Consider the following 17,661-nt stretch of genomic DNA (forward strand, 5'->3'; position numbering starts at 1 on the left):
TTGCATGGTAACAGTAGAAAGTTCATCAGCTTTTCTAAATGTGCCCCGACGAGACGCGCCTGTGGGTGGCAGGCGCGTGCTTGCTATAGCACCTTTGACTTGTAAGCACCAGAAGAAGAACACAAACACATGCGTCTATGATGCGAGCAGCTGAACGCTTTGTAGTAGCTATCCATCAATAGATACTCTTGATTTACAGTGGTATTGTATTGCGATAGGCTGTATCAGAAACTATTGTTGTGCCACACTCGATAATGCAAATGGCAGTCTCTGAATGTATTGTGGGCTAGAGCAGACATTGTCAATATTAGTGACGGGATGGTAATGGTAATAGCTCACTAGGCTACTCACTAAGTAGCAGAGGTTATAGTTTATAAGACTTAAATAGATCATTAACGTTAGTTTGATTTCATCTGCTAAACCCTTTTGCATGTTCAGTCAGTGGTACTTAGATATTTCTAGTGCTAGTTGTACGGTGTGCTTCTCTGGTATAATTGAGGATCATGTTTATATTTCGCATTAACCAGAAAACTGCTTGATCTTGCACAAACTTCCAGAACCTTTAGTATTAATACGAAAAATACGCTTTATAATATGCCCTGCAATAGTCTCAACATGTATACGATGTTCAGGTTGATGTCTCTGCGGTTAGTCAAGCCGTGTGTTTCGTTCCAGACCATGACAAAAGGATGTCAAATCGCACCTTATCATTGTTCCAAGAGTCTGTCATGGTCAAGTAACAGTGGCTCAAAGCAAATTGTCAAATGCAAGCGCAGTGCAATCAGCAGTGCTGGTCTCCGCAGCAGGGCTAAAGTCTCATCAGAGTGGGAAGATGACCTTGCACACTCCATGGACAGTGGTCAATCAGTTGTTCCTCACAAGCGTCGTAGTAAAGTGACTCCTGTTCTCCATGGGAGAGAAACGGGAGCTGAACCAAAAATATCCCCTGAGCTCCAAACTCTCAGGTTGGAGGACCTACCTGCGGGGAATCGGAAGACATTCCAGACCCCCAAAGAGGATAAATCATTGGCCAAGGGTAAACAGGATGACCTGGTGTTTGGGTTGTCCCCATGCCTACTGGCTCTCACGCAAGGCAGGAGGAAGGCGTCCATGCTCTTCGTCAAAGAGGGTGATGATGGGCAGAGGGATGCGGTGCAGAGAGTGTGTGAGGAGGCCATCAAACGTGACGTTCAGATCAAGTGGGTCCACAAGAGAGATCTGGACAGAATGACCCTGGGACGTGTCCATCAGGGTGTCTGCCTGCAGGCCAGCCGTCTACAGTACCTCAGGGGGTGGTCCGTCAAACCTCAAAAGGATGAGCATCGCAATCATATCCCACTCTGGCTGGTTCTTGATGGTATTCAAGATCCGATGAACTTAGGTGCTATTCTCCGCTCTGCTTATTTCCTTGGTGTGGATAGAATTGCCAGTAGCCTTCAGAACAGGTATGAACTATGTACTAAGTAGTCCATATGTATTACGGATGTAGCCTACATATGTGTGTTTTTGATCATTGACTGACTTGGCAGGAAGAATGCTTACAAATGTTTTTTTTTGTTTACACTAGCTGTCATCTTACACCTGTCGTAAGCAAGGCCAGCTCTGGGGTGATGGAGGTTATGGAAATCTATGGCTATGATAACTTGGAAGACATGATTAAGGTGGCATTTCTTCCTACAACAGTTATTCTTGTTCAAGCTATGCAGTATTGCAAAGTGACAACATTGTGCTTAACTATATTGTGGCCCTATGTGTATGGGCGTTGAAAGACGAACCACAATATATCTTGGCATCCTTAACACAGCCTCTACCCTGCAGGTAAAGAAGGGGAAAAAATGGCAAGTCATAGGAACAGTGGGCATTGAGGAGAAGGCCTCTGAGGTTCAGACTGTAAAATGCTCAGATTTCCAGATGCAGAAACCTACACTATTACTGATGGGTGAGTTCTCACCACACCAACACATCAACAATATGTTATGGTGACAGCACTGATGTGTTTCAAGTGATTTCTATTGAGAGAGTAAGATGGTGATGTCTGATGTTGTACATATGCTGCTGGTGTTGTTCACTGCTGCTGCTGCTGGCAGGTGGAGAAGGTCCCGGACTGTCCCCAGATCTGCGGGCTCTTTGTGACGTCATGCTCACCATCCCACCCCGCCGAGAGCTCCACCCAGGCGTGGAATCACTTAATGTATCTGTGGCAACAGGTACTAAATCAGCGCTGATGCCAAAATGTCCTGAAAAGCATTTGGGATGAATATTAACATAATGGATATATCAGTGATATTAGTATTAACCATTTACTAGTGTGCTTACACTTGAGGTCAACATAGCTGATGTTAAGTGTGTAAGCACATACATGCAAAAATCTACCTGATTTTGATAGAGCAAACATTTGTAAAAAAGTATAATAACACGGTTCAATTTGAAGAAAACTAGGTCCTTACTTCTTAATTCGATGTAAGCATTGAGTTTTAGTGTGGTCTGGAAACTCAGAGAGTTTCAGAGAGTCAGTGGTGTCATATAGTATATGAGGCTGGACAAAAAGAACATTGAAAATGTGTACATCAGCTTCTAGGGAAATATCAGCTGAAAACTGTGGTTGCTGTCTTTGGCCGATAGTGACAAGTTTTGTGTGACTCCCTGGAAGACGCTTTTTGCTAGGAAGAAGTATTCAGGGCAGCAGTTTGCCCTGAATCATACCTCCTGCTAGCCTAGAAATCTAGACGCGCCCCTAGCAGCAGCAAATTACATTTGCTGCCAGGGCTAGTCTAGCAACTCTCCGTTGACTTGTGAGCTCTAGAAATCGAAACTAAATCTGGCATTGAAAAGTGTATAGAGTCGTTTGTTGGGCTTAACATAATGATTGATGGCAGAGTTGCAACGGTTTGGCTTGAATTCCCTGCTACTTGAAAACAAATATCCTATTGCGTCCTATTGCGTGCAGAGGGAATTTGAAAGACAACTGATTATCCCGACCCTCGGACTGAGCACTGCGAACGGTGAGTGCCCAGACCCTACATTATAATGTGGGTCTGGCTCGCCAGGCTAACCTCCTGCTACCCTGCTTAACAAATTTAATTGAGACCTTGACTGAAATGTCATGCTATGTAGCTCATCTTCAGCACTTTCTTTACCTCCCCTTACCTAATGCATATCCACAGGGTGGTAGAAATCTCGGAGGGCAATCTAGCAGGTCAGCCCAATTCCCAGTGTTCAATAGGTTTACCCTGGTACAGGCTGCAGAGTCAGTGTTAGGTTATTGACTGCCAGTATTAACCCTTAAAGGAGTACCGTCACACTGGTGTGACGGGAATGTTGGGAAATTAACATTCTAAAGAATATCTGGGTTCATTGAATTCAACATAGAATTTTAGAACCTTCAATTGTTGCGGAACTTAGAATGTTCAAAAACCTACTGTTTAATTGGACTTTTCCAGTTGATATGTTTATTTAATCCCTGAATTCAACTGTGAAAGACTGTGGGATTAAAATGATTTAATTAATAATATCCTCTCCTCCTCTTGTTTCTGTACCTGCTAGGCATCCTCTTGCACTCTCTCCTCACCCCTCGCTCTAGAGGCCGTCAGTGATTGGAGTTGGATTTGGGTGAGCTCCAGGTCTACTCTATTTAGGAGAATGCAGCACTTATTGCCAGCCCCTTCACACAGAGGTCTGACTGTTTCAGATGGCTTGCAAGGACATGCAGACGGTTTATCTCTTGTGGTGGAGCAGTGTTGTCTGGCAGTGAAAAAAATCATGAGTGTTAAATTATAACAATGTGTGAAAAGCTCATATCTTTTCATTGAAAGATTAATATCAACTATTAAAATAATTGTTATAAAGAAGCTTATTTGGGTATTTAAATATATTTTTTGTTGTTGTCATAAGCCACTCGAGGAAGTATACTCTTTGCCAATAGACAAGGCTAGATTAGTTGACCCCTAAGGATGGGTTGTGAAATCCTGTAGAGGCTTGGGCTAAGTCTGGGTTGGAGTAGAGAACATCTTACGCTTCTCACTATAGCTGTCTGTGCCCTGAGCAAGGTCTGAGCAAGGCAGTGAAGTAAATATGGGTGGGTTCAGTAGGGCTCTACTCAAAGTCAATTGGCACCAATAACAACCCTTTCTAAATTTAAGCTGTTAAGTCTAAAATGCTGCCATTTTAATGGTGAAATGTGTATTTAAAAAGGCCTGTGTGAATTTAGAGTGTTGTATCACTTTCATTGCACATGCCTGATTTTCTTTATGGGTCATCCTTCAGACATCAGACAGAATACAGGAAAATGGTTGCCACACGGTCACACTGTTTGTTTTCATAATGTTAAGGTTTCAAAACTTATTTCACCCCTTTTTTTTGTTTATTACATGCTCAAAAATGCTTTATCTTGGAAGCCATGTTTGGGCATTAATATATTCATGCCCAGTATTTGGGGAGACCATAATGATTGATACCAAAAGGGAACAAATAAACAAATGTATAATTCCCTTAATCTTAACCCCCCCCCCCCCCTCCCTCATACTACATTTCTACAAAGTTTGGGCTGGCTGTGAATAACACTTTTCAAGATATTAATGCCCAAATATGGCTTTCCAGATGTGTTTTTCAGGCTGTAAAACTGGGAAACTGAATAAAGAGTTAAAAAAAATATGAAGACAGGATTTGAACGGAAATATGTTAGAGGCTTTGATAGTGGGGTCCGTTCATGATATAGCAAAATCTTAGATAGTGCAGTAGCAACCTCATCTAAAGAATTACCCATATGATTAAAGGTGAGGTCCTTGTTTTTAGTAAAACAAGGGCTCTTGAATCATTGTTGGAACAAGAGTGCCCGTTGCTGTTGATTGGCTGGGATGGACTCAGTTATTGTGGCTATTTCTCATTTGCAGAGCCACGATTATGTATGAATGTCAACGTTTTTCTTTTTAGTGTGCCCACTGGCTGGACCGTTGGAGGGACATGTGGAGAATTTAGTTGAATAGCAATGATTATTATCAAGGACTGCTTCAGCTAATCAGTTTGTTTTGACAAACACTTGAAGAGACTGGATCCTCTATAAGGCATGTTTTGGGTCACCACCAACAGCTATTTGTAGTCATCAGGTTTGTTTGCATTGTGCCACTGTTGAGTATCGCCAAAGTGCTTCCTGACTGTTACAGTCACCCTTCCCCTTCATATAAAGCCATGCTGTTTAATCAGTGTTGTGCTACAGGAAGCAAATGCACAGTTTTGTCAATTATACAGTCCTTTGTTTCCTCTTGTGGTCTCTTTTTTGCCTTTCATTTTCTGAATGGCTCCAATTCTCATTTTCTGTGTTCATTCTTGAAGAATACCAGTAGATGGCACTCTATCTCAGTTGTGCCATGCTCAACCTCAACACGTAAATGTCCCTTGTCATAGAGGACTCTCTTTTTTCGACACTTCTTCTACCTTCACGCACGGTGGATGTGTGTGAGATTTTTTTTTTTTGTGTAGGTGGGGTGTGGTGTGGGGTGGTCAGGTGACGGGATGGTTTATGATTAAACTAAAACGGACCCCGTCCGCGACCCAACGGAGACCACGGCGGGGCAATTAAGCCCCTAATACCCTGGGCCATTAGACCCCTCTGTCTGCGCGGAGCCGCCTCAGGGCACAGGCCTGCAATGGGATAATAGAGGAGATGGTTAATGTAATGACCCATTCTGTGATTTTTACCATAGAAAAATGATTTGCTGTGTCGAGACAGCTACGGCGGTATTGGGATCAGTCAGAGAAATGTCGCCTGTCCTGTCAAAGAGCTCTCATATTGTTCTGTTGATGCTTTGAGTCAACAGATATTATAAGTGTCAAATACAGAGAATTTTCCACTTTCTTAGCTGTGTCAGGGGTTGGATTCTCCTGGTGAAGGAATATTTATTTAGTTAATCTGCCAGTTTTGTTGCTGCATGGGGGGTGAGGGATCTTTTAATTGTGCACCAGTCTGGTAAGACTGTTCTCTCATCTAGGCACCTGTCACCGGTGGTTCCTTTCTATTTACACAGTCTTCTGAGAACAAAAACAAACACAAAAAAAACAAACATTTCCCACCAGCCATTGTTTTTTTTTTCTTTCCTCCTTTTTTCTTTCTCCCCTTCTTTATCAGCTTTGAAGGTTCAGTCAGTTCAGTTTTCTGTTATTTGAATATTTTCTCTCACATTTTTGTCTCCTCCTCGGTGGAGATTGACAGAAGCCTCTCCCTCCCCGGAGAGCTCCATTAATCTGTTTAATATGCCAGTGAAACACTGAGGCAGGGGAGGCCGCCGGTGCACTAATGGAAAGCTGCAGAGCTAGAGGCAGCCTTGCATATCTGACAGCCACAAAGGTGAGGTGAGGAAGGGAGCGGAGGCTGCTGGGGGGGGGGGGTGATCGCCTCCGTGTGTGGTGTGTGTGTGTGTGAAGGGGCTGATCACCTGTGTGTGCGTGTGTGTGTGTGTGTGTGTGTGTGTGTGTACGGGCTGATCGTGTGTGTGAAGTGGCTGATCACCTGTGTGTGCGTGTGCTTGTGTGTGTATGTACGGGCTGATCGTGTGTGGGTGTGTGAAGTGGCTGATCACCTGTGTGTGTGTGTGCACAGTATGTGTGTTTGTGTAGGGGCTGATTGGCTCTGTGTGAGTGAGTGAAGGTGTTACAAAGCATGCACAGCAGCTTTATGGGTCAGTACTGTCCTATTGCGTTGGACTGAGACTCTATAGCTTTGCTTTATGTTTAGATGATTTTAGCTAAATAGGAATCACACCAAGATTCCACAATTAGGAAAAAAAAACATGAAAGGAAAAGGGAAACCAATGATAAATGTAAACATAATATGCACTCTCGTGCCCAGGTTGCTTCTTCAATACCTTGCTACAATATGTGGCCTAGCAAGGGAACGTGATGGTACTGATGCGTGATGGCTAATGTTACTGAAATTAGCACACAGAGGGGTGATTGAGGATGAAGAAGGAAGCTTCTCTCTCTCTCTCCCTCCCTCCCTCTCTTTCCCTCCTTCCCTCCCTCCCCCTCCATCATATTCATTTTCCCTGTGCTAAATGATGCGACTCGCTCTCACAAATGAAAATTCTTCATAAATTTTATATGACAGTGTTTTAGTTCATTACGGCTGGTGAGTTATTAGCTAATTTGCTCGGTGAGATTCCCAGGCAGTTTGACTGAGCTGCAATTTCATGTGTGAGTTAAATGTGGTGAGCTGACAAGGGCCGTATTTCAATTATATGTATTTGAAATGCATATTTCAATTAGATTTTAGCATAACTTTGTCTTTACAGTAGAGCCATCATGGTAAGGTAGTGGACATTAATCAGGTTTCAAGACAGATGTTTGGTTAAATGCAATCCTAAAAACAGAAGTAGTAACAACTGCAGTAGCAGCATCACCATCTTATACACATTCTGATGCCTCATTGAAGATTTGGATGTAACATGCAGAAATGGTTGTAAACACTCTGTAACCCTTATCTCCAAGTACATTGCAGCACATGAACAGGCCTTCGGATAAAATGACAAACATGTTAACAATTACATTTATGTCAACAATGTCAATATGAAATATCAGTGATGATACTCAGGTGGTCCAGTGTTGGTGCTACCAAAGTGCTAACTAAAAAATAACATTCAGTCTGTGACCTGTTTTTTTTTTTAGTATGTATTTGATTTCAGTAAACAGATGCTGTTTGAAAGTGATCAATTGGAGTATGCATCAGTTGCTGCAGGCTGTTGAAATTATCCGTTTCAGGTGCTGTTTGTATTTGTATGTGGATGCCATGTGACAGTAGGTTGTGAATGACCGATTTGTCTAAAGTGAAAACCATTGTGACTGAGAGAGGTTGAGAGACCCCTTCCTGGAAATTGCCTCACTCCAAAATGTAGATTTGAGAGCTGAGGTTTTTTTTCTCCTTTACACCCAGTCTCTTGTCAGACATTTCAGAGAAAAGGCGGTGTTGACTTGATCAGGGTCCTGCATCAGTGACCACTCTCCCCTGAGACTGATCACTCAACACCCTCGGACTGTGTAGGGCATTATCTGCCTACATGACTGCAAATAGAGGAATTGGATTACTGGTGAATAAATGATTGAGTAATGATGAGTGAAGCAGACATATGCAATCACGGCGAATGTATAAGGACGTCTGGTGATTCATGCACCTTAAAGTTCTCACTGGTTTTGCGTTGTGGACATGTTTTCAGGCTGTTGCAGGACATTTCAACCTGGGGAATCTGCTTGGCATGGAACAGTGGAAAAGAAGGCAGAACCTCCTAGCTTGACACTGAACTCTCTCTCTGTCACTCCCACTCTCTCCAGTTCTCTGTTTGTGTCTGTAGCTCAACTTTGTATGAGGGTATTGGTGTTATATACAATATTCTTTCCAGAAACAGATTTGTTTTACTCTGTTTACTCTCTTCATCTTTGTTTGGGTTTGCATTTGACTGATTAACAGTATGCCTTGAGCAGTCTATTATATTGCCTTGAATGACTTTTAAATATTAAAATATTTTTGTCTTTAAGTCTGAAACCGAGGAATAATGTATATTATGTGTCTATATATATATATATATATATATATATATATATATACAACTTTAATTCTCTCTCTCTCTCAGTGTGTGTGTGTGTGTTTGTGTGTGTGTGCGTGCGTGCTTGCGTGCTCATAGAGTGGTGGGGGTGTGTGGAGAAGGGGTTATCGGGTGGATGCGTGAGCCGGTGAGACGATAATGTAGCATGACACATCTGAAATGAGATCCCCGTTGCCATGGCAAAGAGACAGAAGGGGACAGTCCTTCAAGACGCCCCAATAAAACTAACCGTAAATGATGTTTGGCCGGCATTAAGATCATATCCTCAATCAGCGTCTGCTGTTGTTAATACCTGAAAAAGCAGATATGCCTGCAGTTCTCTTTCACTTAGTCCTCATCAAATTGATTCACACTTGTATATTTATCTCAGGTTGTCTGTTGACATGCTCAATTTTTTTTCAGATGTGAATAAATTGACTGTGAAAAAAAAATCTGTATAGAAATGATAACCTGGTCACCACTCACAGGTTAGTGATGTTGGTGTACCCGCAACCTTCTTAATCGTACTTTGTGATTGGCTGCATGATCTCACACATCTTGTTCTTCCGTGCAATCTGACCAGACCATGATGATTAGAGATATTCTGACAATGTTTTGTTTGTGTCAACAAGCATCCACTGATTTGTTTTCTCATGTTTAGATATAAGCAGTTATGCAACTGACAGAAATATTGTCTGTAATATTCATCAAAAACATTAACAGTAGTAATCTTTTTTGTGGTTGTCAGTAGCACTGTGATACAAATTTGTATGACAATGACAATGTCAGTAGCACTGTGATACAAATTTGTATGATATGAGTTACCAATGCCAAGATATATTAACTGTAGTCATAGCAGCGGCTTAATTATAGCCAGTAGAAGGTAGAAGCTAAGAAATTGAGAGCTGAGAGTTGTGAGGCAATAACACAGGTGTCTCAAGGTTAAATGTGCGAAATACAGAAAGAATACAACCATGTGGAGTATTCATGCCTTCTTAGACCGTATAGATCTGTTCCTAGAGGGTCTCCGGTTGAAACGTTCAAAACCAATGTTGAAATTTTCTAATGAATATGATCTGGACTTTAGTGATCTACAAAATGATGACTTTCAAACTCGTTTTTTTGTTTTGTTTGTTTGTGCCCCAAGTTACCATTAGCTCAATGTTGTTTTCTATGCCACCGGAAATTCAATGTTTGTTTATGCAGTTGAAAGGGTTTATATGTAAGTCACTCCCTTCCTTGTGAACCTCTTCATACCATTCACCCACCTAGCAAATACATCCCGACCCAGCCAGAGGGGCCAGAGTTTTCTGAGTGACACTGATTCTGACTGGATGCCATCGCCCTTAGTGGCTAATACGAGCGTCTGCCTAATCTGAATCAATCCGCTGCACTTTACAGTTAAATGATTCCTAATTGGCAACCACTGTCTCGTTAATGGCTTCATGATATGCTGGCCGTTACTGGGCACTGCGGGGAAACTGCTCTGTCTGTGGCTTTCGCCACTCCATTATATTACAGTCATCCAAATAAGTCTTTTTTGTTTTTTTTTTGTTTTGTGGAGAGTTGACTGAAACTGCACCAGCCCAGGATGTGTGTTCAAGAGTACAAGATTAGGGAGAAGGTTTCAAATTTCTGTGACATTATCTTGTTAAATGTAGCTATTGTTACGACTGTATACAATAATGTATGCATTCCCCCATGTCTGCCATACATGAGTAATTGTTTTTCCTCTGACTTGGTGGCATATCTGCGATAAAGGAAAGTGTGGAGGATTTTACAGAGTGAGAAGACAAACGTATGTAGCGGACAGGTTTCATAAACATGGTGAAATGGGGAGCTGAACCAACATGGAAAGATTTGAATGGAATCAGGTAGAGGAGGAGAACAAAAGGCTGAACAGGAGGGAGGAGAGAGTGCAGTCTCTCTCTCTCTCTCCCTCTCCCTCTCTCTCTCTCTCTCTCTCTCTTCTGCAGCCGTGGAGAGGGAGGCCTTGCGATGAGGGGCAAGGGGACATTTATCATTATTGGTCCTCACCCCCTATCCCAGCCTCGCCCTGACATCCCCTCCTCTCCTGACATAAATCATGATTCCCCCGTAATAGTTCCCCTCCCTGCCATGCCGGGGAAGAGCGTGCTGCCGCATCGATTTTCAGCCCCCCTTTCCCTTGCACTTGCTCTCCCCTCTCCTCTTGCTTTCTCTCTCTCTCACTCTCTCTCTCTCTCTCACTCTCACTCTCACTCTCACTCTCACTCTCACTCTCTCTCTCTCTCTCACTCTCTCTCTCTTTCTCTCACTTGTGCTCTCTCTCCAGTTTCACTGTCTCTCTCTCACACACTCGCTCTCAAACACACGCGCGCATAGATTCTCTCTCTATCATGCCTCTCTCTCACATTCTCTCTCTTTCTCTCTCTCTCTCTCTCTCTCTGTCCCCCTCTCTCGCTCTCTGTACCCTCTTTGTCTTGGCCACGTGCTGATGCAATGGAACATAACTGACATGAAATTCACCAGACACTAAATAATTTCTCTCTTTATTGATTTATGAGAACTTGAAGAACGGACCACTAACAATATTTATACCATAGACTGTGCAGATGTATGTCCACTATTGATCTGAGTATGAAGCATATATAATGGGAATCAGTGGTAGACATCATAAACAGATCAGAAAGGAGTCTCAGTTAAATGCAGATGAATGAAGAATGGGCATTAACCTTACTGGGAGCACTTGGTGTTTCATAGGTCTCCAGGGAAAAATATAGAAGCAATTAATCCCAGCGGTGTTACTTGCATCTCCCTAGCCTAGCAGGTGAAGTACATTATAACTAGCTTCCAGTCTCACTACTGTGGGAATTTTGCCAATGACCTGACTTGTTAATAATTACTGAAAAAATAAGCTGTTTGGTACTGGTATATTTTTTCTCTTCCAGCCATTTGTGTGTGTGTGTGTTTGTGTGTGTGTGTGTGTGTGTGTATGTGTGTGGTGTGTTGTGTTGTGTTTATATGCTAGTGTGTGTTTCTTTCTTTACACACTCTCTTTCTCACTGTGTATGTGTGTATAGATGTAGAGATGTCCTTGACATGGTCCTCCCTAAAACTTAAACCCAGACAAGATATTCTAGAGCACCCTCTGCAAATACCTGCTAGGATGGATGATCCCTACAGATAGTGGGCTTGGCCATGGCCTGGGTCCTTCGCTGAGGCTCAGGCAGAGTGTGATGGGGGTTTTAATACACAGATGTGGTTGAGGTAGTAGTGGTAGTGGTGGTGGTTTGGGGGGTGGGGGTTATGAGCATGCCCGGCCCCAATTATTATGCACCCTGCCTGGTCCATCCACATGCACTGCGGAGGTGCAAAGGGCTAATGGCCTTGGACGGTGGCAGCTCCCCTAGTCTAATTATAGGCACACACGGGCTCCCACAGAGGCTGCAGACACAGGGTGTGTGTGTGTGTGTGTGTGTGTGTGTGTGTGTGTGTGTGTGTGTAAGAGAAACACTGGACCAGCCAGACGACGTTGGGCTCCTGCCCGTCAGGCTGAGGGGTGAGGAGGGAAAGCCAAGAAAAAAAACAACAGTGAGAGAGAGAGGGAGAGAGAGAGAGAGGTGGCACAAGTGTGTGTGCGCGCCAGAGGCAGACAACAATCCATTTTTGTGCCTGTTTGTTGTTGGTATACAAGTGTGCTATGCACAGGGTAGGGTAACATGTACACTGGTTTCTGTCCCTTGTCTGCTTGAAAGGACAATAACCAAGAGTGTAGCATGAATGACCCTAAATTAGAACCTGAAATTACATCAAGACGGATTCTTCCCAGTTCTCATATTATAACACATCCTTTGAGTGTGTAATTTCTAATTACATAAAATTAGTAAAAAAGTAAGCCATATCAAACCTTTACCAGGATCTAATCAGATCTTTACCACAATTCAAAAACAATTCTGTAATGGATGAGTGATTAAAAGTTTTAAATAATTAATTTCACACCTTGCTTTAATTAGATATAAATATTTTATTCACTAGCTAGAGGCAAATACATGGATACATTGTTCCAACATCTTGATTAATCAGTTTCCAGTTACATCTGTATATTTATAATGGTTAATGGTTATCATTGCAATCATTATAGGATCATATTTAAAAGCAAGAGCTACAAAGCATGACCGTGAAATTAAATAAAATTACAACATGTTGGTTTTTATTCTAGAAAGCTTATTCCATAATGCCTGAAATATACCTATTTAATATGTGCCCAGTAGCAAACAACAGGCTGATGTATTCCATGTTAACCATTAGGAAATGATATGTTTCTAAAGGTATTAGTCTGAAATTCCGTTATTTCCTCTGCATTATTTTGCTTCCTTCTAAAACTTGTTTGGATGATGCATCACTTTTGACCTTGTGCTTTACTTTCATTGCACTGTGAGACTGTTTTCTTTGTCCCGTTTGGAGAAGCAGAGCAAAAGCATGTGCAAATCCTGCCCTTGTCTGACCCACTTATGACATTCAGCTCCAGAGCCTCGCAAACTTCCCACAAATACAAACCTCATTGATTACTGCCACTGCTTACCAAGTGTAGGGAAAATGTGGTGGCTGGTGTTAATAAGGTCTTGTTCCATGCTATTACATACTTTAGAACTATTACGGACACAAGGCATTCACACGCACACAGACACACAGGTTTTTTGGACTCCGGGTTTACGCCATATCTGCTCAAATGTGAGTAATGTTTCCTCTCAAAGTCCTCCGTTATAAATGGAGTGCCATTTTGTTCAGTGGCAGAGCCGGGCCCCCGTATTGATTTGCTCTCATCATTGAATCTCTCCTGCCGCCCTGATTTATGAGGGCCTGTTATTTTTACATTAGCCATCAAGTCTGTCTTCGTCGGCTGGGGTCAGCCTGAACAAGAATGGCCCCTCTGTGCTCTTTTCACATTCAGCGCTATGCACCAGTGGCTGTTTGTTTCCCATTAAGGGGCATGCTGCCTGTTATGAACTTTAAAATTAAAGGGCCTTGTGCTTCTGCTTTGTGCGGCAGAACATGCAGCTGAGCCTCCCGCTCTTGTAAATGACAAAAGTTCTCCACTCGACTCTCTTGTTTCATTCCGACAACGCGCCATCTGCCAGTAAGCACTGCACTTTCAAAAAGAAAAAATAAGAAAAAGAAAAAAAGATAAGAGTTCTTACTCAACTCTGTGTGTGTGTGTGTGTGTGTGTGTGTGTGTGTGTGTGTGTGTGTGTGTGTGTGTGTGTGTGTGTGTGTGTGTGTGTGTGTGTGTGTGTGTGTGTGTGTGTGTGTGTGTGTGTGTGTGTGTGTGTGCGTGCGCGTGCGTGTGCGTGCGTGAGAGAGAGAGGGGAAAAACATCATGTTCTGGCCCCACATTTCTGCCCCTCAAAAAAAACAAGAACCCTCTCTCCTTTATTCCCCCAAGAAGTGCACTTCTGAGCAGTACTGCTACCGCAACGCCAGCAGCACCACGGGTCTGTGAGAATAGCCCCTGTCTGAACGAGCGCTGGCATTAGTTGCATGGGGGGGGGGGGGGCTGACACACACACACACACACACACACACACACACATGGTGAATTAGTCTTGTAGAAGTGGCATAGTGATGGGAGGTGTGGGGGGAACAATGAGCTGATTTAATAAAGGCTAACTAAGGGGACAGACCCTGGTTACAGCCCCCTGGAGGGGCATTGTCTCTCCAGCCAAGGCCCTCACTTCTAATGGGGGCTGTGAGAGTGGACGAGAGGCTGGCTGGAGGTGTGCCTGCTACCCCCAACACACACACACACGCACATATACGTATGCACACACACACACACACACACACACACATACACAGCTGATTAAGTCACCATCAGTCACTCATGCCATTGTCTCAGCAACATGGCTCCCTCCTTCCCCCACACAGTTGTTCTTGTGTTTTTTCTCCATCCATCCATCCCTCTCTCTCTTCTCTCTCCCTCTATTTCTTCCTTTCTGTCTCGCTCTTTATTTTTTATCACTCACTAACACAGCCATGTTGCCCAAGTTCTAAAGATGGACTAATTAAAACCTTACACCCCCCCCCCCCTCCTGCCCTCGACTCTTAAGATTAGGTCAGGAACTTTTATAACTGGCTCTGGCTATTCTGTCGAACTAATCCTGACCCTGCACCTTCACTCAATCCTGTCCCCCCTCTCACATCCGGCTCTGCATACTCCCAGCATCTCAGCATTCCCTACCCCGTCGCCAAGGTAAACGGTCTGCCCGCCTCCATGCTGCTGCCGGGGCCCTCTTGGCTGCGGCGAGGTGGCATGGGGAACCATCTTGCTGCATTGAGTGGTTCCTCCAGTCCCCAGTGTGTGTTGGCATGGCTCTGGCGGCCCATTCACAGTCAACAGGATTAACTCTGCTTACTGCGGGCTTACAGGAATCCCTGCTTTCTCATTCTGATGTGCGTGATGGCATGCCAGTTGGGGGAACAATGAGCCCTGCCAATGTGCCTCTCACACCGCATTATGAGTGGCACAGACTGCTGCAATTACTTTAAGCCATACCTAATACATGAATGTGGATGACACTGCGAAACAGACATGTTTTTCTTTTCTCCTTTAGGAGATTGTTTCTTTTTTCTCGCTTCATAGTCATTGAAGATCCTGCTGAATGGGGGGGGGGGGGATGAGAGGAGAGCAATGCCTCAGAACAACCTGCAATCTTTTGTCCATACATCTTTCAGGGAATTTTTCGGTTAATTCTCCAAATAACAATTCAGACTGGATCTGTGTGGTAATCCTCTTAACTCTATTCCTGGGAGGTAATAGTGTGCGATTAGTTTGAGAGGCAACAGTGGGGTAAGAAAGAGTTGAGAGTCATCGTATAGACCCTTTCAACAATAAAAACAAAAACAATGCTTGAACATTGTACACTCTAAACCCAGATTTAGTTGTAATAAATATGTTAGGTGGTCACTACTAATGTTTGTGTGTTTTGTGAAAACTCTATGTCATAACTAAAAGAAATGAGTTGATTGTACTATTTAAGTGAAATATACAGTGCACTGATCATGTTAAGCAGAGACAACGATAAATGCTATGTTTTTGCAAGGCAGAGGAGGGGTCTAATAAAAATTGTGCCCATCAACCGTTCCTCCTGCTTCTCAGTCCACACAGAGACATGAATGACTCCATGCATCGTGCTGCTGTGACAAATAGGCTACTACATCAAATGGTGGGTGAACTTACTGATGAACTTGTTGAAAAATTAAAATTCTGATGAAATAACTGAAAAGTATCTTCAGTTTGACCAATAGTTAGCTAAATGTTTGTTTACCTGGGAAAACTAAGGTAACATTAGCTTCGTTGTTAGCATGCTAGTAGTCTTTCGGACAGTTAGCTAATGGTAGCTACCTTCCAATGGGTGTGTATGGCAGATTATAACAATATCACATATGTTTTCGTGTAAATATACCTGTCTTGGTGCTACTTAGTTTAATTCAAACTTTATCATTGAAATGGGTGTTTCTGTCTGTAGACAGTCTTAGCTAACCATAGCAGCACATGTTGGTTAGCTTTTGGCTAGTGTTAGCCGATGTCCATTCACTTATGTGTTGCATTCATAGGTGATATAGCAAACTTTTATTTCAACTGAGTAAATGAACATGAACTAAAAATGTGTTTTCTTGTGTTCTTTTTTATAGGTTCTTCGTCTTTTTTTTAATAGGTTCTTCATCTATAGTGGATGTGGAATATGTGGAGTGGAGTTTATGTGGATGTGGAGTTTAAATGTTGTTTGTTCATGATTTATCAATAATAAAAGGCATTCCTATACATTGTGATGAATTTCTCTTCAATTTTTAATAAAACAGTTAAATTAATACAGTAGCCTAATCTTAAAATAAAAAAACAATAGGCCTTTCTACAGAACTTAGTTCATATTTTAATGAGTTTTTTTACATGCATTTTAACCTAGTTATTTTATACAACTGCAACTTCTTAAACAATAAGTTAAGTGAACTAAAGATTTTTAGTAAAGACTACTAATGTAAGCTTAATTTGTCTACAGCATCAACATAAGGTTGTTAGTTGACACAACTAAACCTGTTTAGTTTTATGTTTTGTAAAAACTAGAATGGTTTAAGGCAATCGGTTTCCACGCAATTTTCTAGTAATGACAACTAGTTCGGGTTTAGAGTGTACACTGTGTACCAACATTTGCCACTAACATTGCAAATACCTTACCTTTTTCATTTCAGCCACTTATCCATATTGAGGATCCCTCCGAACTTGTCAATTTACTGATAGTAATGGGGACAACATGGGGTAGGTATCTGGGATATATGAGACAACAAGATATGCGTGGGCTGTATGAAAGCCAATTCAGAACTAGATAGAGTGTCTAAGACACCTTGACGCTTAGGCCAATGGCTACATGATTCATACAAGCACGCAGTTAAATTAGCCCTTGTATGGAGTTAGATATCCTTATGCTCTAAATAACAATTCTGTATCGCATTTCTCCATACGTGTGACTGTCCTTTGAATAACTTAAGTAAAAAAATTGACAATGTTAGAGTTAGTGTTACTGTTGTGATGGTTGGTAATGTTTTAATCTCTCTCCCTCACTCCTCTTCAGAACTGCTCAATCTCAAGTCTTTGACCTATGGGTAATTTCACAATCAGGGTGTGCGCTTGACATTTTTCAGACACAGGCCTGTGTACCCCTAAATATGTTATTATTAATGGCTAGACTTAGGAGCACCTTGACAACTTGAAAAAAGAACGGTAAAAATACAATTTCTTGGCACAAAATGCACCTTATTTTTATGCACAAATGGTGTTTCATTTTAAATCTAAACCACTTCCACAACTCATATTAGGAAAAGTATACTATGGACAGACAATTTGACCGCATAAGGCCATTTTGTAACATCTTACAAATGCAATCTGAAAAAAGTTAAGTATACACATAATGTCAACAGACATGGTAAAAGGTAAAAATTCCGTCCAACAGATATTTGACATTAGTCTTAGAAAGAGCTCAACAGACTGACCCCATTTGGCAGAGGGTATACCTTTGCTATACTTCATACCAAGTAACAACCTGCCAACAACATGCCC

The 17,661-nt window shown here is 42.3% G+C and overlaps 1 protein-coding gene across 1 annotated transcript; it reads left to right on the forward strand.

The window, feature by feature from the left end:
* Positions 1–120: 120 nt before the first annotated feature.
* On the forward strand, positions 121–3,841 carry mrm1 (mitochondrial rRNA methyltransferase 1 homolog (S. cerevisiae)). The gene is made up of 5 exons (XM_076273709.1): positions 121–1,445; positions 1,568–1,661; positions 1,819–1,939; positions 2,088–2,207; positions 3,544–3,841. The coding sequence occupies exons 1-5, from the start codon at positions 595–597 to the stop codon at positions 3,591–3,593; spliced, it is 1,236 nt and encodes a 411-aa protein (XP_076129824.1). The 5' UTR covers positions 121–594; the 3' UTR covers positions 3,594–3,841.
* Positions 3,842–17,661: the final 13,820 nt, after the last annotated feature.

The sequence above is a fragment of the Alosa pseudoharengus genome, unplaced genomic scaffold (assembly GCF_046254945.1).
Source record: "Alosa pseudoharengus isolate Yale_2024_CS ecotype anadromous, Long Island Sound unplaced genomic scaffold, YU_APseudo_1.1 YU_APseudo_1.1_scf_8, whole genome shotgun sequence".
Taxonomy (NCBI): Eukaryota; Metazoa; Chordata; class Actinopteri; order Clupeiformes; family Clupeidae; genus Alosa; species Alosa pseudoharengus.

Bases quoted from the DNA above. Each gene is read 5' to 3' on its own strand.
- mrm1 (XM_076273709.1), top strand. From the start codon at position 595: ATGCCCTGCAATAGTCTCAACATGTATACGATGTTCAGGTTGATGTCT. The intron at 1,446-1,567 runs GTATGAACTATG...TGTTTACACTAG, and splicing joins GCCAGTAGCCTTCAGAACAG to CTGTCATCTTACACCTGTCG. The intron at 1,662-1,818 runs GTGGCATTTCTT...TCTACCCTGCAG, and splicing joins ACTTGGAAGACATGATTAAG to GTAAAGAAGGGGAAAAAATG.